At 44.9% G+C, this 27,186-nt stretch overlaps 1 protein-coding gene across 2 annotated transcripts in view; it reads left to right on the top strand.

Moving 5' to 3' along the window:
- LOC141075422 (A.superbus venom factor 1-like) overlaps window positions 1-27,186 on the top strand; it is a 248,931-nt gene that overhangs the window by 104,144 nt on the left and 117,601 nt on the right. For both annotated transcript variants that reach the window (XM_073562456.1, XM_073562454.1), the window contains exon 11: window positions 15,640-15,786. In XM_073562456.1, coding sequence (XP_073418557.1) covers window positions 15,640-15,786 — 147 coding nt within the window. The remainder of the gene's footprint in view (window positions 1-15,639; window positions 15,787-27,186) is intronic.

Below are 27,186 nucleotides of genomic sequence, written 5' to 3'. Positions count from 1 at the left end.
AGAAATCCTCTGTACGCCAAAAAGGCATTTAGATCCTTTGACATACAGGGAATTCTCCCTCAAGATCCGGAACACTGTCCGAATATGTTCCACATGAGATTCCCAATCCTTGGAGAAGATCAAAATATTATCCAGATAGATAATCAAAAATTTATCGACAAAATCTCGGAAAATATCGTTCATGACGCACTGGAAGACAGAAGGGGCATTAGTGAGCCCAAAAGGCATCACCAGGTACTCAAAATGTCCCTCCGGAGTATTAAACGCCGTCTTCCATTCATCCCCATGCTTAATGCGAATAAGATTATACGCCCCCCTAAGGTCAAGCTTGGTAAACCTGCAAGCACCTTTAACTCTGGAGAATAGATCAGAAATCAGGGGTAACGGATACTGATATTTAACAGTAATTTTGTTGAGAGCACGATAATCAATACAAGGTCTTAATGATCCATCCTTTTTGGCTACAAAAAAAAACCCGGCACCTAAGGGTGACGAGGATGGTCTAATATCACCCTTCTCCAACGACTCCTTAATATAGGATCGCATAGCCTCGTGCTCGGGTACAGATAAATTGAAGAGCCTACCCTTGGGAAATTTACACCCCGGGCTCAGTTCAATAGCACAGTCATAACTCCTATGAGGAGGCAGAGACGCAGACTCATTCTCACTAAATACATCATAAAAGTCCGCCAAATAATCAGGAACATCATGCGACTGAGGAGAGGTGGAAAACACCGGAGCCTCACTAAAGGCACACCGACAACCCCAACTCACCACAGACACAGATTTCCAATCCAAAACTGGATTATGAATTTGTAACCAGGGAAACCCCAGAACAATAGTATCATGCAGATTATGTAACACCAAAAACCTGCAATTTTCTTGATGGTCTGGGGCGACCCGCATTACCACCTGGGTCCAAAACTGAGGTTTATTTTTAGCCAAAGGAGTAGCATCAATCCCCCTCAAAGGGATAGGCGTCTGCAGAGGTGTCATCGGAAATCCACAACGTTTAGCAAAATCCAAGTCCATTAGGTTTAGAGCTGCTCCTGAATCCACAAAAGCCTTGGCGGAAAATGTGGACAGGGAGCAGATCAGAGTAATAGCCAGAAGAAACTTAGGTTGAACACCACCAACAGAAAACGTGTGTGCAAAGCGTTTCTCACGTTTAGGACAGACAGAAATAATATGCGAGGCATCTCCACAGAAAAAACACAACTTATTACGCCTTCTGAACTCCTGACGCTGCTCTCTGGAAAAAACTCTATCACATTGCATAGGTTCAGACATCTGTTCAACAGGTGGCAGCACCTCTCGTGCAGCTCTGCGTTCGCGTAAACGCCGATCCACCTGAATGGCTAAAGACATAGAATCGTCAAGACCAGAGGGAACAGGAAATCCCACCATAGTATCTTTTATGGCTTCTGACAACCCCTTCCGAAAGAGAGCAGCCAAGGCATTATCATTCCAGGTAGTAAGTACTATCCACTTTCGGAATTTTTGACAGTACAATTCTGCAGAATCACGACCCTGGTTCAATGCCAGCAGGGTCTTTTCAGCCTGATCAATGGCATTAGGTTCGTCATACAACAACCCCAAGGCCTGAAAAAATGCGTTCACATTAGTCAGGATAGGATCATCTGGTTTCAAAGAAAACTCCCAATCCTGGGGATCGCCACGCAGCAAAGAGATGACAATTTTAACCTGCTAAGCGGAGCTCCCTGACGAGTTAGGCTTCAAGGCAAAAAATAATTTACAATTATTTTTGAAATTCAAAAATTTAGACCGATCCCCAAAAAATACATCAGGTGTAGGAATCTTTGGTTCAGCAGCATGTGAATGAGCAAGGTAGGCGGAAATTCCCCGCACTTCCGCAGCGAGCTGCTCCACACGATCAGACAATTGCTTTATCTCCATTGAGAGAAAAAAAAAATTCCCCCTACGGCCTCAGAGATATAGAGGAAAAAATATACACTTTTTTTTTTTTTTTATACAATTCTTTCCTGCTATTGAGTACCCTAGAATCTGCGGTATGGCGGGTGATTCTGTTATGATTGAGTCACCGTAGGAGGCAAAAATAGAAATGCTAGCTAAGTCCAGAAAACCAGAGAAGTTGGCAGCTATCGGATTGCAGACCCCTGAACCTATCAACACAACTAGCAGTAGCCGTGGGGGGCTCCTACGATGCCCTAGGCCCCTCAATCACAGCCGGAGGACTACATAGCCTAAAGACAGAAAGGGAAATCTAAACTGCCCCAGAGCAGACCCCAAAGCAAAAGGCAGCCCCCCACATATAATGACGGTGAAGCAAGAAGAAAGAACAAAACACAGACAGAAAGATAGACTGAGCAAAGATGGGGCCCACGCTAGCTTAGATAGGAAAGGACAGGAAGGCTGCTGTCTGCAATCCGTGAAAAACCCTATGAAAATAAGAGCCAACCAACTGACAGTATAAAAGGGCCCTGAAGACGCTAGGCTTCAAAAAAGCTATGTCAACACTCAGGAATATTCTGAAGACAGAGCAACAGGCAAAAGGAGATTCAGCTCACCCCAGCAGGGAATGGCAGAATCCAGAAAAGCAAGGAAAACAAAACACTAATGCAAAAAGGCAAAGCAGAAATCTTAGCTTTAGATGAGCAGGAATCAGACTGGTTTCCTAGAAGTCCACAGAGAAATCACCCGCAGGCCAGAAGGGCGTCGGCAGCCTTATATCCAGTCATTAACTCCACTCAGCCAGTCATCATCATCAGCCCCAGGTGTTTGACAATCAGGCTCACTACCTTTCTTCACCAGAAGAGGGAGTTCCTCGGGCCTCAGTAGTGAAGGGGAAAATGAACTCACAACAGTGCTCCTTCCCTTCCAAGTTCTGCCACATATGGGGTATCAGCTTACTCAGGACAAATTGCACAACAACTTTTGGGGTCAAATTTCTCCTGTTACCCTTGGGAAAATAAAAAATTGGGGGCAAAAAGATCATTTTTGTGGGGAAAAAATATGATTTTTTAATTTGTATGGCTCTACCTTATAAACTTCTTTAAAGCACTTGGGGGTTCAAAGTGCTCACCACACATCTAGTTAAGTTCCTTGGGGGGTCTAGTTTTCAAAATGGGGTCACTTGTGGGGGTTTCCACTGTTTAGTCACATCAGGAGCTCTCCAAACGTGACATGGTGTCCGATCTCAATTCCATCCAATTTTGCATTGAAAAAGTCAAATGGTGCTCCTTCCCTTCCGAGCTCTGCCATGCTCCCAAACAGTGGTTTACCTCCACATATGGGGTATCAGCGTACTCAAGACAAATTGCACAATAACTTTTGGGGTCTTGTTTCCCTTGGGAAAATAAAAATTGGGGGTAAAAAGATCATTTTTGTGAAAAAAATATGATTTTTTAATTTTACGGCTGTATGTAAGCCCTTGGGGGTTCAAAGTTCTCACCACACATCTAGATAAGTTCCTTGGGGGGTATAGTTTCCAGAATAAGTTCACTTGTGGGGGGTTTCCACTGTTTAGGCACACAGGGGCTCTTCAAACGTGACATGGCCTCCAATCTCAATTCCAGCCAATTTTGCATTGAAAAAGTCAAACGGCGCTCCTTCCCTTCCGAGCTCTGCCATGCGCAGAATCAGTGGTTCCCCCCACATATCAGGTATCAGCGTACTCATGACAAATTGCACAATAACTTTTGCAGTCCAATTTCTCCTGTTACCCTTGGTAAAATAAAAAAAAATTGGACCTGAAGTAATTTTTTTGTGTAAAAAAGTTAAATGTTCTTTTTATAGACATTCAAAAAATTCCTGTGAAGCACCTGAAGGGTTAATAATCTTCTTGAATCTGGTTTTGAGCACCTTGAGGGGTGCAGATTTTGGAATGGTGTCACTTTTGAGTATTGTCTATCATATAGACCCCTCAAAGTGACTTCAAATGTGATGTGGTCCCTAAAAAAAAAATGGTGTTGCAAAAATGAGAAATCGCTGGTCAAATTTTAACCCTTATAACTTTCTACCAAAAATAATTTTGGTTCCAAAATTGTGCTGATGTAAAGTAGACATGTGGGAAATGTTACTTATTAAGTTTTTTGTGTGCCATATCTCTGTGATTTAAGGGCATGAATATTCAAAGTTGGAAAATTGCGAAATTTTCCAAATTTTTGCCAAATTTCCTTTTTTTTTCACAAATAAACGCAAGTTATATCAATGAAATTTTAACACTAACATGAAGTACAATATGTCATGAGAAAACAATGTCAGAATCACCTGGATCCATGGAAGCGTTCCAGAGTTATTACCTCATAAAGGGACAGTGGTCAGAATTGTAAAAATTGGCCCGGACATGAACGCACAAACCACCCTTGGGGGTAAAAGGGGTTAAATATGAGTGTCTGAGCAAAGGGTCGGAATACTTATGACGGTGTGATAATACAGTTTTTCTTTTTTAATAAATTTGCGAAAATTTCTACATTTCTGTTTTTTTTCAGTCAAGATGGGGTGCAGAGTGTACATTAATGAGAAAAAATGAACTTTTTTTTGTATTTACCAAATGGCTGCAACGAAACAAAGAGTGAAAAATGTAAAGGAGTCTGAATACTTTCTGTACCCACTGTATGACTTTCTAGTACATAAGTTTGAATTATAGGGCCTAAAACAAATAAAAAAGCTCACAAAAGTTTAGTTACTCTCTAATGTGCATTTACACTAGCCGTCTATCACCAGATGCACAAGAAAAACATTTGCTCATGGGGTGAAATGATTTTTAAAAGCCCCGTCACACTAAACGATGCACCAGCGATCCTGACAACGATACAACCTGGTCAGGATCGCTGGTGCATCACTACATGATCACTGGGGAGCTGCCACACAGGCAGACTCACCAGCGATCAGGACCAGCGAGGACGCTGGTTTCCAAGGTAAATATCGGGTAACTAAGTGCGTGCGTCGCTTAGTTACCAGCTGTGTACCTTAGATACCAGTGTGTTTGCGCAAGCACGCAGGTTTCTAAGGTACACAGCGGGTAACTAAGCTACGCGCGTGCTTAGTTACCTGATATTTACATTGGATACCAGCTCCCAGCGTCTACTTACACTGCTGGGAGCGCGCTGATCGTTGGTCTCCCGCTGCCACATGCAGCGATGCGCGCTGGCCAGAGGGAGACCAACGATCAAAAAATGGCCCAGGACATTCCTGCACAATCAACGATACCCGGTGTGGGGGGGGGGGGGGCGGTCGTTGATGCGTGTCACACACAGCGATATCGCTGGTGAGATCGCTGTAGCGGCACAAAATCAGTGATCTCGCTAGTGATCTCGCTATGTGTGACAGGGGCCTTAAGTTTACTTAAATCATCGCTTTCAGCAGCATCCTGTGTAATCATGTGCTTCCAAGAACAATGCTGTTCTATGCACATAGATCTATTGTGTAAACTAGACCCGGGCAAACTGCACCCTGGGCAACATTCGTTTCTCTGGCTGGACTGAGATAGCTGAAGGGCTGAATCAGTGGCTCTTGGGCAGTACCGTGCCCTCCCTCATATGCTGTCTATCCACCACCGCTGTCTGCTGCAATACATTGGGGAAGGATGGGGCCGCCGGCTCCATCTTCCACCAATCAGCGTGTGAGACAGCAGACAGGATGACGTCATTTCTTTGCGCTGCTGCTGAGACTCAGTGCACAGGAGACAGGAGCAGAGCACCGGGGGAGCAGGAGTAAGGTGAGTATATGTTGTTTTTTTTTCATGTATATGGGATATTTGTATGTATATAGAAAGCTATGTGGGGCTCACACTGTATATAGGAGGCTATGTGCGTGCTCACACTGTATATATGGAGGCTATGTGGGGGCTCATACTGTATATAGGAAGTTATGTTCGTGTTCATACTGTATATAGGGAGTTGTGTATGGGCTCTTACAGCATATAATTCTGCTCAATATTTAGTAATACAATAATAATAATACAGTAATACAATATTAATATAAATAAATATGATTAATATGTTAATATTAACTCCTTCATGACCTTGCGATTTTCTATTTTTGCATTTTCATTTTTTGTTTCCCTTCTTCCCAGAGCCATATTTTTTTTATTTTTCCATCGATATGGCCATGTGAGGAAAAAGGGAAAAAAAATATCAAGTGCTGTGAAATTGCAAAAAAAACGAGCAATTCCACAATAGTTTTTTGCTTTTTTTTATTTACCATGTTCAGTATATGCTAAAACTGACCTGCCATTATGATTCTCCAGGTCATTACGAGTTCAGAGATACCAAACATATCTAGGTTCTTTTGTATTTAAATGGTAAAAAAAAATTCCAAAGTTTGTAAGAAAAAAAAAATGGCACCAATTTCCGAGACCTGTAGCGTTTCCATTTTTCGGGATCTGGGGCTGGGTGAGGGATTAATTTTTGCGCTCCGAGCTGAAGTTTTTATTGATACCATTTTGGGGTGGATTTGATGTTTTGATCGCCCGTTATTGCATTTTATTGCAATGTTGAGGTGACCAAAAAAACATTTTTTTTCTACTTTTTACTTGCTTCAATAGTCCCCTTAGGAGACTTGTAGCTGCGATCATCCAATCACCTGTGTTACACATAGCGGGGCTTCAGCCCTAGTAGGTGCAGCGGAAATCATCATCTCATATGTCAGCTGTCATGTCCTGGGAAAGATGTGAGCTCAGTGCCCGAGCCCGCATCAAAGACAAGGACACGACCTATGACGTGCCTATGCATCATAGGTTATGAAGGGGTTAATATTGAGCAGAATTATTTTAATCCTATTGGTTCGGCCCGTCACAACAGTTATGGTCTCTTATGTGGCCCTCTCAGGAAAATTAATTGCCCTTCTCTGGTGTTAACGAACGTTCTGTGCACATGAAAGTGCGGTTGACCTGTCTAAATAGGCTATTAAATATTAATTTGGCTTCAAGTAGTACCGGCTTAGAACCAAGTTCCTTATGTATGTCTTCTCTGATTGGAGTTGTTCTTTTTTCTTCATCTGGTCTTGATGACTTTTCACATGCAGAACATGTCTCTGTAGACTTCCCTCTTTTCTGGTCTTCTGCAGCACATACCGACACAGTGCCCTAAAAATAACAATGTCATTGTAATGCTGACTAAATAAAAAAACACCCATTCTGTGCCCAAAATAAGCATCTTTGACATGGTTCTGAAAAAATAATTGTTCCTCACTGTGATCCCTGCAGAATAATATGTCCCCCACACTGCCCCTTTATGACACTTGGCCTCCACCCTATTCTGTCCAATAAGATATTCCCACCACACCACCCCACTTAAAGGCAATCTGTCACCTAGTTTTTGGCATATAAGATGCGGCCACCGCTATCAGGGGCTTATCTACAGCATTACAGAATCCTGTAGATAAGCCCCCGATGTAACCTGAAAGAGAAGAAAAATGAGTTATATTATACTCACCCAGGGGCGGTCCGGGTCCAGTTCGTGTCCAGAGGGTGTCGTGGTCCGGCGCTTCCCATCTTCTAGCAATGACATCCTCTTCTTTGCTTCCAGTCGTGGCTCCGGCGCAGGCGCACTGCTCTGCCCTGTTGAGGGCAGAGCAGAGTACTGCAGTGCGCAGGCGCTGGACCTCTCTGACCTGGTCCAGCGCCTGCGCATTGCAAAGCAAAGCAAAGCAGAGGACATCATCGCTAGAAGATGGGAGGCGCCGGACCGGACGACGACACCCTCCGGACCCGAACCGAACCCGGACCGCCCCTGGGTGAGTATAATATAACTCATCGGGACAGGGACGCGTGGATGCTGGCCGTAATTAAGAAGGAACGGCGTCTGACCAGTGGAATCAGCCACTGCATTATTCAGGGCAAATTCAGCCCATGGTAGCAAGGATGCCCAGTCATCCTGCCTGGCAGAGACAAAATGCCACAGGTACGTGACCAAGGTTTGATTGGCTCTCTCAACCAACCCGTTCGTCTCGGGGTGATAAGCGGAGGACAGGTTTAGCTCCATGCTGAGAAGGCTGCAGAGCTCCCTCCAAAACCGGGACGCGAATTGGGGACTTCGGTCACTGACAATTTTGTCCGGTATGTCATGCAAACGGAATACATGTTTTATGAACAGTGTGGCAAGACCACGAGCGGAAGGGAACCGCGCGAGTGGCACCAGATGCACCATTTTAGAAAAATGGTTGGTGACTACCCAGATGACCGTACTGCCACCAGACTTGGGCAGGCCAACCACAATATCCATGTCAACCATCTCCCAAGGTCTGTCTGCCACCGGCAGAGGATACAATAACCCAGCCGGCCTCTGTCTAGAGGACCTGTTCCGCGCACACGAGACACATGCCTGTATGTATTCCTTCGTGTCTCGAGCCATGTGCGGCCACCAATAAGACCTTGCCAGGAGTTCTGTGGTCCGCTTATTGCCGAAGTGACCACCCACTCTGGATGCGTGCGTCCACACGAGAACCTCTGGCCGTAGCTGAGGAGGGACAAAGGTCTTGTCCAGCGGCACTGACTCGAGAGCAACTGGAGCCACTGTCCTAAAACTCTCAGTAGGGAGAATTAGCTAAGGCTCAGCCTCCTCTTCCTCCACTGAAACCACCGAGCGCGAGAGAGCATCCGCACGGACGTTCTTCTCTCCAGAGAGAGAGTGCGAGGTGAAGCGGAAGCGGGAGAAGAAGAGCGACCACCTAGCTTGATGAGAGTTCAAGCACTGGGTCATTTGTAAATAGACCAGATTCTTATTGTCTGTATACAGCTGGAAGGGAAACCGGGCTCCCTCCTGGAGATGTCTCCACTCGGAAAAGGCCAACTTCATTGCCAGCAGCTCCCTGTCCCCGATGGAGTAGTTCTTCTCCACCGGTGAGAAGGTCTTAGAGAAGAAGAAGCAGGGATGTTTCTGACCTTGAGCATCCTTCTGGAAAAGGACTGCTCCTGCACCGACGGAAGAAGCATCTACCTCTAGGATGAAAGGTTTATCCACATCGGGATGGTGTAATATGGGAGCGTGTTATGAATGAGTCACCGTAGGAGGCAAAAACAGAAATGCTAGCTAAGTCCTGAAAACCAGAGAAGTTGGCAACTATCAGATTGCAGACCCCTGAACCTATCAACACAACTAGCAGTAGCCGTGGGGGGTTCCTACGATGACCTAGACCCCTCAATCACAGCCGGAGAGATACATAGGCCTAAAGAAGGAAAGGGGAAATCTAACTGCCCCAGAGCAGGCCCCAAAGCAATAGGCAGCCCCCCACATATAATGACGGTGAAGCAAGATGAAAACACTTACACAGACAGAAAGACAGGCTGAGCAAAGACGGGGCCCAGAAACTACCTAGATAGGAACGGATAGGAAGGCTGCTGTCTGCAATCTGCCAAAACCCTATCAGAGACAAAAGCCAACAAGCTGATATAAAAATGGCCCTGAAGCAACTAAGCTTCAACAACTAAATCAGCACTCAGGTACTTTCAGAAGACAGAGCTCAAGGAACACTGCACACTCCAGCAGGGAGTGGCAGAATCCAAAAAGCAAGAAAAACAAAAACAAATCTTAGATGCAAAAAGGCAAAACAGAAAACTTAGCTTTAGGAGAGCAGGAATCAGACTGGTGTCCAAGAGTCCACAGAGAAATCACCCGCAGGGCAGAAAGGGCGTAGGCTGCCTTAAATCCAGTCAGTGACTCCACTCAGCCAATCGTCTTCATTAGTCCCAGGTGCCTGATAATCAGGCTTACTACCTTCCTTCACTAGAATAGGGAGTTCACCAGGCCTCAGTGACGGAGGGGAAAATGAACTCACAACAGGAGCGCCAGCAAAATGGGATTTTAGAGATGAGAAGGCCTTGGAGACTTGTTCAGACCAAGCCTTAGGATTAGCTCCTTTCTTTGTGAGAGCAACCAGAAGAGCTACCAGTGTGGAGAAGTGGGGGATGAACTGGCGATAATAGTTGACGAACCCCAAAAAGCGCTGCACTGCTTTGAGTGAATGTGGTTCCTGCCAGTCCATTACCGCTTGCAGTTTGGCCGGATCCATAGTCAACCCCTGGGCCAAGATGATGTAGCCCAGGAACGGCAAGGACTCCTGCTCAAACTGGCACTTCTCCAGCTTGGCGAAAAGAGAGTTCGCCCGCAGACGGTCGAAGACCCTGCAGACATCTCTCCGGTGGGAGGTCAAATCTGGCGAAAAGATGATGATGTCATCTAGATAGACCACCACCGAGGTAGTGAGCATATCGAGGAAGACGTCGTTAACAAAATCCTGGAAGACAGCAGGTGCATTACAGAGGCCGAAGGGCATGACCAGATATTCATAATGGCCGTCCCGGGTGTTAAATGCTGTCTTTCACTCGTCTCCTTCGCGAATGCGGATCAGGTTGTACGCCCCCCCGTAGATCTAATTTTGTAAAGATCCGGGCCCCTCGCAACCTGTCAAATAACTCAAAGATCAACGGAAGAGGGTACTTATTTTTAACCGTTATGTCGTTGAGACCTCTGTAATCAATGCAGGGACGTAACTCTCCGCTCTTCTTCTGCACCAAGAAGAACCCTGCACCAGCCGGCGACACCGACTTTCTGATAAAACCTTTTGCCATGTTCTCCCGGATATATTGAGACATAGCCTCCGTCTCGGGGAGTGATAGCGGATACATGCAGCCTCTAGGAGGTTCCGTGCCTGGCAATAGATCTATCGGACAATCATAAGGACGGTGCGGCGGAAGCGTCTCCGCAGATTTTTTAGGTGGTACGGTTTGGGAAGAGCGGAGAGATCCGCGGGTACTTCAGTGAAAGCTACCTGAACACTGCCCCTCAGGCACCTTCCCTCACAGTCCTTGCTCCAACCCAGTATATTCCCCGAAGGCCAATCAATATGAGGGGAATGGCAACGGAGCCAAGGAAATACGAGAAGCACCTGGTCGATGCCATCAGGCAAAATGAATAAAGACAAAATCTCACGGTGGGACGGTGAGATTGAGAGACCAAGTGGTGCTGTCTGGTGGGTCACCTGAGATGGTAAAGGTGCACCCTTACCCACCCTGATGGTCAGGGGTTGGGGCAGTAACACCAGAGGAATAGCGTGCTTTAGGGCGAAGGTCGAGGACATAAAGTTCCCTTCTGGCCCAGAATCCACCGTGACCTCTACCTCCCAGGTGGAAGCCCCGCTATCTAAAGTCCCTCGAAATACTGGTTTGGGAGAAAAGGGTCTCATATTAGTTAGACCACCATCTACGACCACTGGACGTGATCGTTTTTTCGACTGCAGAGGACACGTGCTAGCCAAGTGACCAAACTGACGGCACTGGTAACAACGTGCGGAGCTTCGCACCGGACGTGGCTTGGGGCCGGCGCGAGACACCTCCATAGGTTCAGAAGGTGTAAGCTCCTGAGCGGGAAATCTTAGCGGCTCGGAGAAGATGGGAGCCAAGTTAACCCTTCGTCTGGATTGCGCACGTTCCAGCCCGCGCTCCATAAACTGGAGATCAATGCGGGTGGAGATGGCAATCGATTCCTCCAGACTTGTGGGGACCTCTCTGGTTGCTAGAGCATCTTTGACATGCTCCGCTAACCCTCTCCAAAACACAGGGACGAGTGCTTTATTAGGCCACTCCAGTTCGAAAGCCAATGTCCGGAATCGGACGGCATAATGGCTGACTGAGAGAGACCCCCTGTGTTAGGGCCAATTATTGGAGAGAGGTGTCGTGCGTGATCTGTGGTCCCAAAAAGACCTGCTTCAGGGCAGTGAGGAACTGAGCAGCGCTCTGAACCACGGGGTCATCACGCTCCCACAATGGCGTAGCCCACTCTAACGCCCTGCCTGATAGGAGAGAAGCAATAAACCCCACCTTAGCCCACTCTGTAGGAAATTGTGTGGCCAGTAACTCAAGCTGGATAGAGCACTGACTCACGAAACCGCTGCAGGCGGTGCTGTCACTGGAAAACTTATCGGGCAATGGGAGGCGGGTTATTGTCAGCATAGGCATGGGTGTGGACATGCGTGAGACAGCCTCTGCGACTGCCTGAGCAGCGGCCACTGTAGCATTCGCAGCTGAGGTGGAGCTCTGAATAGCCGCCAACCTGCTCTCCATCTGCCGAATGTACTGCTGTAGCTGCTGCAGGTCTGCCATTACTAGCCAGACCCTGGCGCTAGTATAATGTTAGGGATGGCGGAATGCACTAAATATAAAATAGAAAGTGCGTTCGCCGCCCGGGGTCCACTGTGCGGCGGTGTTAAACTGCTGCTATATAATGGCAGATGCACAATATGGCGGTATATCGCACACGGGTTTAACGTCACCCGGTGTGCACTGGGCGTATTCTGTTTGCTTCACAGAGACGCCTTAAACATAAACATAAGTACTGAGCCTGTTGGACTCACAGGTCTCAGAGAAATGCACGCACGGTATATGGTCACAGGAGCTGAGCCCAAGGCACAGGGACAGAGGTTATGCACATGGGAAGGAGAAACAGATGCTATAATTACTTACTAAATGGGAAACTGCTGGGGAAATCAGACATGGAAAAAGACTTAGGCATCTTAGCCAATAAGAAGCTAAATTGGAGTGACCAGTGTCAGGCAGCTTCCACCAAAGCAAATAGGGTCATGGGATGTATTAGAAGAGGTCTGGGGACACGAGATGAAAACATAATTCTCCCTCTGTACAAATCACTCGTCAGACCACACTTGGAGTATTGTGTGCAATTTTGGATGCCGGAGCTCAAGAAAGACTTTACTGAACTTGAAAGGGTTCAAAGGCGGGCTACTAAAATGATAAATGGAGTTGGTTCACTACAATACCCAGAAAGGTTATCAAAATTAGGTCTATTTACTCTAGAAAAGAGAAGACTTAGGGGAGACTTAATATATATGTACAAGTATATCAGAGGGTAATACAGAGATCTCTCCAATGAACTGTTTGTACCAAGGACTGTGACAAGAACAAGGGGGCATTCTCTTCGTTTGGAGGAAAGACAATTTCTGCACCAGCATAGAAAAGGGTTCTTCACGGTAAGAGCAGTGAGGCTCTGGAATTCTCTTCCTGAGGAAGTGGTGATGGCCAACTCACTGAATGAATTTAAGAAAGGAATGGATGCTTTTCTTGTGAGTAACAGTATAGAAGGTTACGAATAACAGAATATTATAGGTAGATGGTTGACCCAGCTTAGGGGAAGGAATTTTTTTCCCTATGGAGAAAATTGGCTTCCTCCGTGTGGGTTTTTTGCCTTCCCCAGGATCAACAATGCAGAACAGCTGCACTAAAAATAGGCTGAACTAGATGGACATAAGGTCTTCCTTCAGCCTTCAAAACTATGTTACTATGTTATGTTACCTACCGTGCGTGCGGCGTCGCTACCGTGGATGCCCACAAGTGCTGCAGACTGCAGAGCGGTGACTGACACAGCCGCTATGCGACAGTGCCCAGGAGGGGCGCACTGTCGGACACTAGTTAGGTGATGATATGCACTGTGGCCTGTAGCATGCCACTGACTGGCGCTGACTCTATGACTAAGTCCCTATCCACACACGTACTAACAGAGGGAGTCTTAATGAGTCATTCGCAGGTTCATGCATCCGTCATCATTCACACATGTAGCAAGTAGAGTCTATACTAGCGCATGGCCGAGCGGCCATGTGGGCCTTTTATAGCCGTGCGCTTCCGGGACCTTCCAGATCTCTGAGATGAACCAATCAGATCAGGAGAAGGACCTGAGCTCGAGACTCCCGATCTCCACTGGGAGATTGTCTCGTGAGCATGCCCAGTAACGCGGCGAGAGGACTTAGCCTCTGGAGTGGCTTGCTGCAGAGCAGGCAGCGCTACTATTGCTGGTCCAGAGGTGGCAGCAACAACCTGACCCCACACTGGTCTGAGCAGGGCGTCTGGATCGCCGAGATTGCTGTGCAGGTCCCTGAGAGGTCGGAGGGAATGGGAGACCGCTGGCTGCATGGCTATGGATTCCTGCTGTGCAGCTGCAGGAACCCGACGCCTAACACTATCTCTGTCTTACCCTGCGTACCACCCTGGCTAGTGAGTAAGATAGCAGTAACACTAGTCCTGCTCTAAAGTAAAGACACAAAGGTGAAAATAACAGGGATAAAATAAAACTGCAATCATACAAAAAATATTCACAAACAAATGAGTGGAATATAGGAAAGTAGAAGGGGATGCAAGCCAAATTAAATGGGAATAAGGAAAAGGAGACATACACAAACCAACTTCACGCAGATATATCCTGATACAACTCCAAACACCTGCTCCAAGCTCAGCACATTCCTCCAACTCCAAACCAGGTAGTTGTAAGTTAATACTGGCAACTCCCATGTCCAAATGGTGAGCATATATGCCAGAGGGGAGAGGTAAACACAGAACAGCTGAGACAATTCAGGACAGAGAGCTCCAGGAGATAAACAGAACTGAGTAACCATTGCAATAACAGAGCAAGGAAAACCTGCACTGCAAATAGGAAGGTGAAGCAATTTTGATCAGTGCCGGCATTCGTTTAACCAGACGCCACAATCTTCCAGCCCCTCTCTGTCGTGGTATACCTGTGACAGTCCTTCATCCTGGCCCCTTCCTTTAATAATATCTCCATTCTGGCCGCTTCCCCCAATCTGAGCCCCTTACTGTAATAATGTACCACATCATGTGCCCCATCAGGTAATAATGTCCCCCTTCTTGTATTACTGTCTCCTATCGTGACCCATTTCTTTAATATTGTCCCCATTCTGGGCCTCTTCCTTTAATAATATCTTCCATCCTGGACCCGTTACTGCAATAATGTTACCCATCCTGGGCTCTTTTTTATAATGATGTTGCCCATCCTAGCCCCTTCTGGTATTAATGTCCCACATCCTGGGCTCCTTCCTGGTAGAATATCCTCCATCCTAGGCCCCTTCCTTCTATAACTTCTCCAATTCTGTGGTTCTTTTCAGTAACATAAAAAAAAAAATACTACTCACCTTCCCCTGCTCCCACAACGTGCAGTGTCTTCTTCTATAACCGTGGAGAGGCCAACATGGGTAGCACATGAAGTCACAGCCATGCACCGCCCATGACGGGCTCTCCAATGTCAGCTACTAGTCTCTAATTTTTCCGGTAGCGTGTATTGCAATGTAATGAGGCGGCAGGTCTCTGCGCATCAATATATTTCAGATGAATTGGTGTCCTCTGACACAAATCCAACGGAAATATTTGCTAGTGTCAGTGGACCCCCTTCCCGCATGGGCCCATTTGTGTTCGCACCCTCTGAAACTGTGATTGTCACACCCCTGGTCATAGCATCCCCTTAATATAATATGATTTCCACACTGTCCTCCCTTATGAATTATACCGACCATCTCATTCTTACCGTTCTCCATATTGAACAGCTCGTGCTGCCCTACTCTCCATACTGAGCCCCTCTGTTTCCCCTTTTCTATACTTAGCCTCTCACACTTCCTCTCCTCCATGCTGTGCCCTCAATACCATTTTGGAAATGGCATGACCACAAAATTTTTTTAAGAACTACCAGAGTTATCATAGTAAGGTTAGTATAGTAAGTTATAAATGCCTTGGACAGGATTGAATGTAATTTTAATAAATGTAAGTCCAGTTCAACATTCATTTCTATGGTTGATCAAGGCAGGATTATATTTTCACATTCACTTGTGGCTTCATATACAGTATGACTTTCTTTTTTTCCTAAGGTTTTTGTAATCCATCCTGATGGATCTCCATCAAAAAAGGTCCCAGTGGTGGCTGAACCAGGAGGTGTGAAGGGAATTACTGGAGAAGATGGAACAGTCCGACTGATACTGAACACAGCTTCATCAATACAATCCCTTCCAATTACTGTGAGTGTTTGCAAATATATCACTATATAGTGCCTTGCGAAAGTATTCGGCCCCCTGGAACTTTTCAACTTTTTTCCACATATCATGCTTCAAACATAAAGATGCCAAATGTAAATTTTTGGTGAAGAATCAACAACAAGTGGGACACAATTGTGAAGTTGAACGAAATGTATTGGTTATTTTAATTTTTTTGTGGAAATTCAAAAACTTAAAAGTGTGGCGTGTAATATTATTCGGTCCCTTTACTTTCAGTGCAGCAAACGCACTCCAGAAGTTCATTGTGGATATCTGAATGATCCAATGTTGTCCTAAATGACTAATGATGATAAGTATAATCCACCTGTGTGTAATCAAGTCTCCGTATAAATGCACCTGCTCTGTGATAGTCTCAGAGTTCTGTTTGAAGCACAGAGAGCATCATGAAGACCAAGGGACACAGCAGGCAGGTCCGTGATACTGTTGTGGAGAAGATTAAAGCCAGATTTGGATTCAAAATGATTTCCAAAACTCTAAACTTCCCAAGGAGCACTGTGCGAGCAATCATATTGAAATGGAAGGAGTATCATACCACTGTAAATCTACCAAGACCCGGCCGTCCCTCTAAACTTTCATCTTAAACAAGGAGAGGACTGATCAGAGATGCAGCCAAGAGGCCCATGATCACTCTGGATGAACTGCAGAGATCTACAGCTGAGGTGGGACAGTCTGTCCATAGGACAACAATCATCATACACTGCACAAATCTGGCCTTTATGGGAGAATGGCAAGAAGAAAGCCATTTCTCAAAGATATCCATAAAAAGTGTTGTTTAAAGTTTGCAAAAAGCCACCTGGGAGACACACCAAACATGTGGAAGAAAGTGCTCTGGTCAAGATGAAATCAAAATCGAACTTTTTGGCTGTGTCATTTGTCCCCACATGTAGTAGCAGGAATGGGTAGTCATCTGTATGTCTGAAGAGTCCTGATACCCTGTCAGACACATCTTTAATTTTTGCACCTGGAAGACAGCACATTTTTCTTGAGGTTAAATCCGGTCTGCAGATAGCGGCCTTTGTTCCTCTCAACAGGGAATCCCCCATCACCACCACTCTCCGTTTCTTCTTCATAACATTTTTCTTTCTCCATCCAGGAGGACTCTGAAGGCATACAAGGTTGGTGTTTGTGGGCAAACTCTTATCCTGATGTATTTCTTCATCGTTTTCCTGCATGAGAGCCTGGTACTGGTTCCTGAGCAGTATGGGTGTTGACTGCCTCCTGATCCTCCTGCTTCTCTGGGTCACATGTCTCCATTCCTTCGTTTCTTCAGGTGCACTTCGAATTTCTTCTCTTTCTGTAACATGAAGAGATAATTCTGCTCTGTCTAAGAACTCTTCACCTTCCTTAATGATCTTCAATGTAGCTATCCTCTCTTCGAGACTTTGCAACTTTTCCTCCACAGAGACACAAGCTTGCATTTGTGGCATGTGAAGTTTGGCTATTCCACTGGTAACTCTGTGAACATGTAGCAAGAAATGCAGCTCACCAAATGGCTCCTTGCCTCTTCAATATTGTTATTGTTAAAGCGATGAAAAATGAGCCAAATCGGCGCGCGGTTTACCGATTTCCCCTTTGCAGCTGCAACAGCCAAAATCCAGTGATCGTTGAGCTCGCGGAGACTCTTCACTTATCCCAGAAGGCACTGGGAATATGCAAATTCTCTCCTCAGGACTCTTCTAAATAATACAAATATTGGAGAAAGAGAAACCAATCACAAACTAAAATGTTTCTATACTAATACACAAAGCATGGGCAACAAACAAGGAGAATTGGAACTACTAACGCAGGAAAAGAAATATGATGTCATTGGAATCACTGAAACTTGGTGGGACGATACACATGATTGGAATACAAGACTAGAAGGATACAACTTATTTGCTAGGAACAGACTTGATAAACAAGGAGGAGGTGTCGCATTGTATGTTAGAAATGCGTATATCTGCACAGAGATTGAAGCTTCAGAGACTGGGAGTTCTGTGGAAACTGTTTGGGTAAGAATACAAGGACAGAACAATGGAAAGGACACCATTGTAGGCATTTACTACAGGCCGCCTCTGCAAGCTGAAGATATGGATGAACTCTTTATGCATCAAATGGCCAAGTTCTCCAAAAAATATGACATAGTGGTCATGGGAGAGTTCAACTATCCTGACATTTGTTGGGAATCTCTCTCAGGCAAAACTAACAGGTCAAGGAAATTCTCATCCTTTCTTGCTGACAACTTTATCTTCCAAAAGGTAGAGGAGAAAACAAGGGGAACTGCTACCTTTGATCTAATCCTTATAAACAGGGATGATATGGTTGAGGAGGTAAAAATGGCTGGGACCCTAGGAGGAAGCGACCACGCTATTTTAGAATTTTGGATAACTTGAGGAGGAAGACCTGTGAAGACTCAGACGTCAAGGTTAGATTTCAGAAAGGCAGAGTTTAAGGGACTCAGAAAGAGAATTGGAGGGATCCAATGGCTGGATATCCTTAAGGACAAAAATGTCCAGGAAGGATGGGAAATCTTGAAAAATGAAATTCTCAAAGCACAATCGCTAACAATTCCGAAAAGAGGGAAGAATAGGAAGCGTTTAAGGAAACCAGGATGGATGAACACAGAACTTAAGCACATGCTAAAAAGGAAGAAAGAAATGTTTATAAAATGGAAAGAGGGAGGCACATCTAAAGAAAATTATAATGCTGTCTGCAGAAATTGCAGGGCACAAATCAGATTATCTAAAGCTGACAATGAATTTAGGCTTGCATGATATGTCAAAAGCAATAATAAAGGATTTTGGGATATGTCAAAAGTAAAAGAAAAGTCAAAGATGCTATAGGATTTTTACAGGATGAAAATGATGAAATGGTAAGACAGGATGTTGAGAAGGCCGAACTTTTAAATTCCTATTTTGCATCTGTTTTCTCTCAGAAAGGAAATGTAATATCAACGGTTCTTCACTGTCCTATTAAGGGAATAGAAGAATCCAGGATATCTATAAACAGAAAGTTAGTGAGGAAACACTTAGCTAACCTAAATGAATTTAAGTCTTCAGGTCCAGATGAATTACACCCCAGACTTCTGAAGGAGATAGCAGAAGAAATTTTTGAACCCCTCTCATTAAACTTTGAAAATTCTTGGAGAACAGGAGAAGTCCCAGATGACTGGAGAAGAGCAAATGTTGTTCGTATCTTCAAAAAGGGGAAGAAAGTGGACCCAGTGTTAGGCATCAGGTTTCTGCGTCTGCTCTGCAGAAATCCAGACCCTCACATTCTGCGGTCTCCTGCTGTCTTTGTACTGCAGAGGAGATTACTTTGCAGCAGACCGTTCCAGAGACTAAGTCCCTCTGTATTCCTACTGGGCATGCTCACAGGACAATCTCCCATTGGAGATCAGGAGTCATGTGCCCAGGTCCTGTTCCAGATCTCATTGGTCCATCTCGGAGATCTGGAAGGTCCCGCACAGCTATAAAAAGCGTGCATGGCCGTTCCGCCATGCGCTAGTATAGACTATACCTGCTATGTGTGAATGGTGACGGATGTATGATTCTGGTGACTGACTCATTTGAAATCTTTCCCTCTGATATTATGCATGGTGATAGGGAATTAGTTTAGCAGTCAGCGCCAGTCAGTGGCAAGCCTTAAGCCACTGTGCTCACCGCACCGCTATGCTAGCGTCCGACATCGCGCTTGCTATCTGGCTTTGTCATCGAGCGGCAGTGTCCTACGCCGCGCTGCAGTTGCAGCCCTTCTTGGCGTTCGCAGCAGGGACGCCACACACACGGTAGGTCTAGAGGGACGCAGCTCCTCTGTCTTGGGTCCTGCTCCTGTGACCAGATACCGTGTGTGCATTTACTTGAAGCCTGTGTCACTAACAGGTTCAGCATTTTGTATGCTACCTGAAGCCTGTGTCACTAACAGGTTCAGTGTTTTGTATGTTTTTGTTGGGGCACCTCTGTGTGTGAACAGAGCCTGCTCTGCACACTCCGGGTGAAGTCGAACCCGTGTACATCATACCGCCATATTGCTCCACTGTCATCACTCAGCAGCGGTTGTTACACCTACTGCATGGTGGACCCCGAGCGGCGAACGCACTTTATTATTATTTTTATTTAGTGCGTTCCGCTGTTCCTAACACCCAGGGAACTATAGGCCGGTGAGTTTGACTTCTATACCAGGACAGATCTTTGAACAAATTATTAAACAACATGTATGTAAGTACCTGGACAAGAATGAAGTGATTAAACAGAGTCAGCATGGGTTTGTAACTAATAAGTCATGTCAGACTAACTTAATTTCCTTCTATGACAGAATCACTGATTGGGTGGATCAGGCAAATGCTGTAGATATAGTATATCTTGACTTCAGCAAAGCATTTGACAAAGTATCTCACACAATCCTCATTGAAAAAATGGCTAAGTATGGAATGGACAAGGCAACTGTTAGGTGGATTCATAACTGGCTTAGTGATCGGACCCAAAGAATGGTCGTAAATGGCTGCACATCCAGTTGAAAGAATGTCTCAAGTGGGGTACCACAGGGCTTTGTCCTGGGCCCTTTATTGTTCAACATCTTTATCAATGATTTAGATGAAGGAATTGTGGGTAAACCGATTAAATTTGCTGTTGACACAAACCTAGGAAGGATAGCTAATACTAGAGAAGAGAGAGAGATGATTCAAAAATATATAAATAAACTGGAGAAGTGGGCAGCAACTAACAGAATGGTTTTTAACAGGGAAAAATGCAAAGTACTACATCTGGGCAATAAAAATTAAAAAAGCATATACAAAATGGGAGGAATAGGGCTAAGCAACAGCACATGTGAAAAAGATTTGGATATACTAATTGATCACAGACTGAATATGAGTCAACAGTGTGATGCAGCAGCAAAAAAGGCAAATGCAATTCTAGGATGTATAAACAGAAGCATACAGTCTAGATCACGTGAAGTCATTATTGCCCTCTACTCCTCTTTGGTCAGACCTCATCTGGAATACTGTGTCCAGTTTTGGGTGCCACATTTTAAAAAAGACATCAACAAACTGGAGCAAGTTCAGAAAAGAACGGTGACGGGTCTGCAAACCCTGTCTTATGATGAAAGGTTGCAGGATTTGGGAATGTTTTGCTTGCAGAAGAGAAGACTGAGAGGAGACTTAATAGCTGTCTACAAATATCTCAAGGGCTGTCACATTGTAGAAGGATCATCTTGATTCTCATTTACACAAGGAAAGACTAGGAGCAATGGGATGAAACTGAATGGGAGGAGTCACAGATTAGATATTAGAAAAAACTTTTTGACAGAGTGATCAATGAGTGGAACAGGCTGCCACGAGAGGTGGTGAGCTCTCCTTCAATAGAAGTCTTCAAACAGAGGCTGGACAGACATCTGTCTGGGATGATTTAGCGAATCCTGATTTGAGCAGGGGGTTGGACCAGATGGCCCAGGAGGTCCCTTCCAACTCTACGATTCTATGATTCTATGATATGTTTGGCGTAAAGGCAACACAGCTCATCACCCTGAACACACCATCCCCACTGTCAAACATGGTGGTGGCAGCATCATGGTTTGGGCCTGCTTTTCTTCAGCAGGGACAGGGAAGATGGTTAAAATTGATGGGAAGATGGATGGAGCCAAATACAGGACCATTCTTGAAGAAAACCTGTTGGAGTCTGCAAAAGAGCTGAGACTGAAACGGAGATTTGTCTTACAACAGGACAATGAACCCAAACATAAAGCAAAATCTACAATGGAATGGTTCACAAATAAACGTATCCAGGTGTCAGAATGGCCAAGTCAAAGTCCAGACCTGAATCCAATCGAGAATCTGTGGAAAGAGCTGAAAACTGCTGTTCACAAACGATCTCCATCAAACCTCACTGAGCTCGAGCTGTTTGCCAAGGAAGCATGGACAAGAATTTCAGTCTCTCGATGTACAAAACTGATAGAGACATACCCCAAGCAACTTGTAGCTGTAGTCGCAGCAAAAGGTGGCGCAACAAAGTATTAAGTTAAAGGGGCTGAATAATATTGCACGCCCCACTTTTCAGTTTTTTAATTTCCACAAAAATGTAAAATAACCAATAAATTTCATTCAACTTCACAATTGTGTCCCACTTGTTGTTGATTCTTCACCAAAAATTTACGTTTGGTATCTTTATGTTTGAAGCATGATATGTGGGAAAAGGTTGAAAAGTTCCAGGGGGCCGAATACTTTCAAAAGGCACTGTATATATTCCTCAGAGAGAAAAGCAGCTCAAAAGAGTGGAATATGCTGTGAATATCCAAGAAATGGCAATGGGCAGAATGTAGTGCTTCATATTTCCGGTGGTGGTGCTGTAAGTCAATTAAGCAAATGCTGCCAACTACCCTAATGATTATGACGGATCACTGATTTCTTATCAACACAGCAATTTAAGATACTCAGAATGTTGTGTGAACTTCTAACAACAAGGGATTGTCTAAAGAAATCAACCATTTTAATCCTACGTGACATAGGACATAATAGTATGTCCTATGCTGGGTCCCAACTTATGGGGCTGGCTCAGGACCTGAGCCTGTTCCATACTCAGAAGCCTCTACAGTATGACTGCTATCTTTTTACTCCCATGGAAAGCCAGTTTGTGGTAACGTAATATCTATGCGTTAAATAATGTTATATTTGGAAAGAGGTGTAAAAATAAGTATTCTTCTTGATCAGTTTTTATAGCATGGTCTTAGGGAGGTGCAGTTGCTGAAAGATTGCAAATCAGGATTTTTTCTTCCTCTGTACGACATTTAGCCTACAGATTAATTAATTCTATATATTTTGATAAATCTGACTTGTAGTGTGGCAGAGAAGACTTCCAATTTTATCTTTATAGAGGGTAATGGAGGATTAGTTAACGGTACATTTTATACTACTTATGTTTTCTCTAATAAGGTCATATGTTTATATTTTAGTTCCCCTGGGGGCTATCGTAGCTGCTTTTGTTCTGACCGTGTTCTGGCCGTGAACCTGCAATCATTTGATTGCATGTTCTATATACTGCAATATTGTAAAAAAAAAAATAATAATATATATATATATATATATATATATATATATACACTCACTGGCCACTTTATTAGGTACACCTGTCCAACTGTGTGTTAAGACTTAATTTCTAATCAGCCAATCACATGGCGGCAACTCAGTGCATTTAGGCATGTAGACATGGTCAAGACAATCTCCTGCAGTTCAAACCGAGCATCAGTATGGGGAAGAAAGGTGATTTGAGTGCCTTTGAACGTGGCATGATTGTTGGTGCCAGAAGGGCTGGTCTGAGAATTTCAGAAACTGCTGATCTACTGGGATTTTCACGCACAACCATCTCTAGGGTTTACAGAGAATGGTCCGAAAAAGAAAAAAAATCCAGTGAGCGGCAGTTCTGTGGCCGGAAATGCCATGTTGATGCCAGAGGTCAGAGGAGAATGGGCAGACTGGTTCGAGCTGATAGAAAGGCAACAGTGACTCAAATTGCCACCCGTTACAACCAAGGTAGGCAGAAGAGCATCTCTGAACGCACAGTGCGTCGAACTTTGAGGCAGATGGGCTACAGCAGCAGAAGACCACACTGGGTACCACTCCTCTCAGCTAAGAACAGGAAACTGAGGCTACAATTTGCACAAGCTCATCGAAATTGGACAGTAGAAGATTGGAAAAACGTTGCCTGGTCTGATGAGTCTCGATTTCTGCTGCGACATTCGGATGGTAGGGTCAGAATTTGGCGTAAACAACATGAAAGCATGGATCCATCCTGCCTTGTATCAACGGTTCAGGCTGGTGGTGGTGGTGTCATGGTGTGGGGAATTTTTTCTGGGCACTCTTTGGGCCCCTTGGTACCAATTGAGCATCGTTGCAACGCCACAGCCTACCTGAGTATTGTTGCTGACCATGTCCATCCCTTTATGACCACAATGTACCCAACATCTGATGGCTACTTTCAGCAGGATAATGCGCCATGTCATAAAGCTCGAATCATCTCAGATTGGTTTCTTGAACATGACAATGAGTTTACTGTACTCAAATGGCCTCCTCAGTCACCAGATCTCAATCCAATAGAGCATCTTTGGGATGTGGTGGAACGGGAGATTCGCATCAGGGATGTGCAGCCGACAAATCTGCGCCAACTGTGTGATGCCATCATGTCAATATGGTCCAAAATCTCTGAGGAATGCTTCCAGCACCTTGTTGAATCTCTGCCACGAAGAATTGAGGCAGTTCTGAAGGCAAAAGGGGGTCCAACCCCTTACTAGCATGGTGTACCTAATAAAGTGGCCAGTGAGTGTATACATATATATACTGCTCAAAAAATGAACTGAACACTATTCCTTTTGCAACAGGCTGTTTGTGTTCCCTTTATTTCTTTGAGCAGTATATATACAGCATGTATATACTGGAACGGCTCTGATCTCACCCCACACTCTCCTCTCAGATTTACCACAGGCACCAAAAAAACTCCACCAAACCCTCTTGTAATCTCACCGGAATGGCAGGAACCGGAAATCTGCTGCTGGCTGATACCAGAGAACATGAGCTGCACACAACCGGGACGGAGCTGCTGCACTGAGAGCGGAAGGAAGGACCTGTGGTGACGTCATCATCATGTGATCAAGGGGCAGAGCTGATTAATGGTGAAGGCCTGTGATAATGATGACGTCACCACAGGTCCTTCAGCAAAGTTCCTTATTTCAGGTGTCGGCTGTTGTGCTGAATTGTGTGCGCTCGGCACGTCAGGTGGAGGGCAGGTCTGTCTGTTGCCATGCGGGAGGAATCTCCTGCACGGCAACAGATTTTAACTTTTTTCTGGTGTCGGTGTGAGTCTGGCATGCCGGGCCCCTGACTCCCCCGGGCCCGATCGCAGTGGCGACTGCTACGACCATCCAAGGTGTACTTCCAACTACAAAGCAACAGCATAGAGGCAGCAACTCCATCAATAGCAAAGACTGAACAATACCAGTGGAACATATGGGAGAAGGAAATAATGCACAACACCATCGCAAGAAACACAGAATCCTCCTATAACAAGAACCAGTCACCATTACAGAAGTAGACATCCAGCAGCGTGTCAAGAACATGAAGAGCTGGGCAACACCTGCCCCAGACATGATCCACACCTACTGGCTAAAGAAATTCACAAACGCATGGCAAAACAGATTATCCAACTGCTAGAGGCAGGCCACCACCCAGCCTGGCTAACACAAGGAAGAACAGTGCTGATCATGAAGGATCCTCACAATGGAATAATTCCATTCTTCTATCGCCCAATAACCTGTGTTACAACAACATGGAAACTCCTGTCAGGCATCATATCCACCAAGCTACAGAACCATATAAATCAGTACATGAACCCAGCTCAGAAAGACATTGGGAATAACACCAGAGGCTCCAAGCAGCTGCTTGTGGATAGAGCAGTCGATCAAGACTCACGATCAAGACAGATCAACCTCAGCACAACCTGGATTGACTATAGGAAAGCCTATGACTCAATGCCACACACATGGATCTGTGCATGCTTGGCACTCTCTTAAATGTCAACAGGAAATTAAGAACCTTCCTTAGAAACTCAATGGGTTTATGGTGGACAAAACTGGATGTCAACTAAAGACACAAGTAGCCATCAAATGTGGCATATACGAAGGTGTTGCACTGTCCCCATTGTTGTTCTGCAGAATCAGAATCTGTCTATGGTTACAAGTTCAAGACTGGAAGTACCATTAGCCACCTCCTCTACATGGGTGACATCAAGCTGTATGCGAAAAATGAACAAGAAATCGATTCATTGATCTGCCTGACATCGTAATGTCATTCGGACTGGAGAAGTGCGACCGGTCATATAGCATATAGTGGGTGTAGAGAGCTGTTACATGAACTTTGGCATCCACAAGGATACGGTAACCATGATGAATAGCGAAGGAAAGCAACAACATCCAAATGCCATCAAAGGGTAAGACAGATCCTGAAGAGCCAGCTCAATGGGAAGAATAAGATCTGTGCAATCAATACATATGCCCTGTCAGTAATCAGATACCCTGCCAGCATCATGTGCTGGCCAAAAGAAGAGATGGAAGCTGCAGATGTGAAGACCTGGAAGCTCCTTTCAATGCACGGAAGTTTCCACCCCAAGATCAACAACCAAACAACCTATCAGAAAAATGGCAGCAAAGGATGAGATGCTGAAAGAAAGCCTAAGGCACCAACAACAACAGTTCTCGAAGGAAGAACAGGAACACCATGGCAAGATAAGCCGCTGCATGGGATGTACCATCGACAGATAATGGAGGTGGCTGACATGGATAAATCCTACCAATGGCTGGAGAAAGCTAGACTCCGAGACAGCACAGAGGCACTAATGATAGTGGCACAAGAGCAAGCACTAAGTACCAGATCCATAGAAGCAGGAATGTACCACACAAGACAAGACCCAAGGTGCAAACAGGCCTGGGAAACCATCCGACACATAGCGACAAGCTGCAACATGCAAGCAGGAACAGCGTATACCGAACGCCACAACCAAGTAGCGGGAATTGTATACAGGAACATCTGCACATCATGTGGGCTACGTCCTCCTAAGTCCTGGTAGGAGACCCCAGAAAAAGTTGTGGAGAATGAAAGGGCTAAAATCCTGTGGCACCCTATAAAAATAAAATGAAATTAAAAGTCCTTTTGTATCACAGTAAAAGTCCAATCATTCAAAATATATACATGTGCAATACGGTAAAAATTGTAAAAAGGGAAAATATTGAGCAGCTTGAGCTGTGGATTTTTAGCCACAACACTTGCCTAAAAGGCCATAAAAAAGGATCAAAAGGTGTATTTGGTGTATCTGTGTCTGTTTAAATAAAGCATTACTTGACACATATGGTAAACATCTTATTACTTAACACATATGGCAAACATCTTAAAGAAAAAAAAATATATTTACACTTTTGATTACCACATCATGCCCAAATATAGGTTAACAAGGGAATTCAAAGGTCTTATGTACTTCAAAAAGTTATCAGTAAAAGCATGCAGAAATACAAAACCTTGCACAGCTCTATCGAAGGAAAAATAAAAAGTTACAGTTTTCAGAAAATGGCAATATGAACTAGGTGTTTTTCAAATTTCCAATATCTACTTAAAGTGAGTCTGTCACCAGAAAAAAACGCTATTAACCTGCAGATATGGGGTTAATCTATAGGTTAAACTCATACCACAAGATATGGCCTTCCCAAAACCCTGTCTGATGACAAAAGCACATTTTGCTGGATGCAGCGGGCCTCCTCTAATAAAGGCAAGGGGCGGCACAGGTGCAAACTACTGATAAAAACAACCACCCCACACCTACCAGATCATGGGTGAGGGATCATCGCAGTGTG

The sequence above is a fragment of the Dendrobates tinctorius genome, unplaced genomic scaffold (genome assembly GCF_039654945.1).
Source record: "Dendrobates tinctorius isolate UK_male_01 unplaced genomic scaffold, ASM3965494v1 ptg000351l, whole genome shotgun sequence".
In the NCBI taxonomy this organism is placed as follows: Eukaryota; Metazoa; Chordata; class Amphibia; order Anura; family Dendrobatidae; genus Dendrobates; species Dendrobates tinctorius.
Note: the sequence above shows the minus strand (reverse complement) of the source record. Positions and strands in the feature narration are given on the sequence as shown.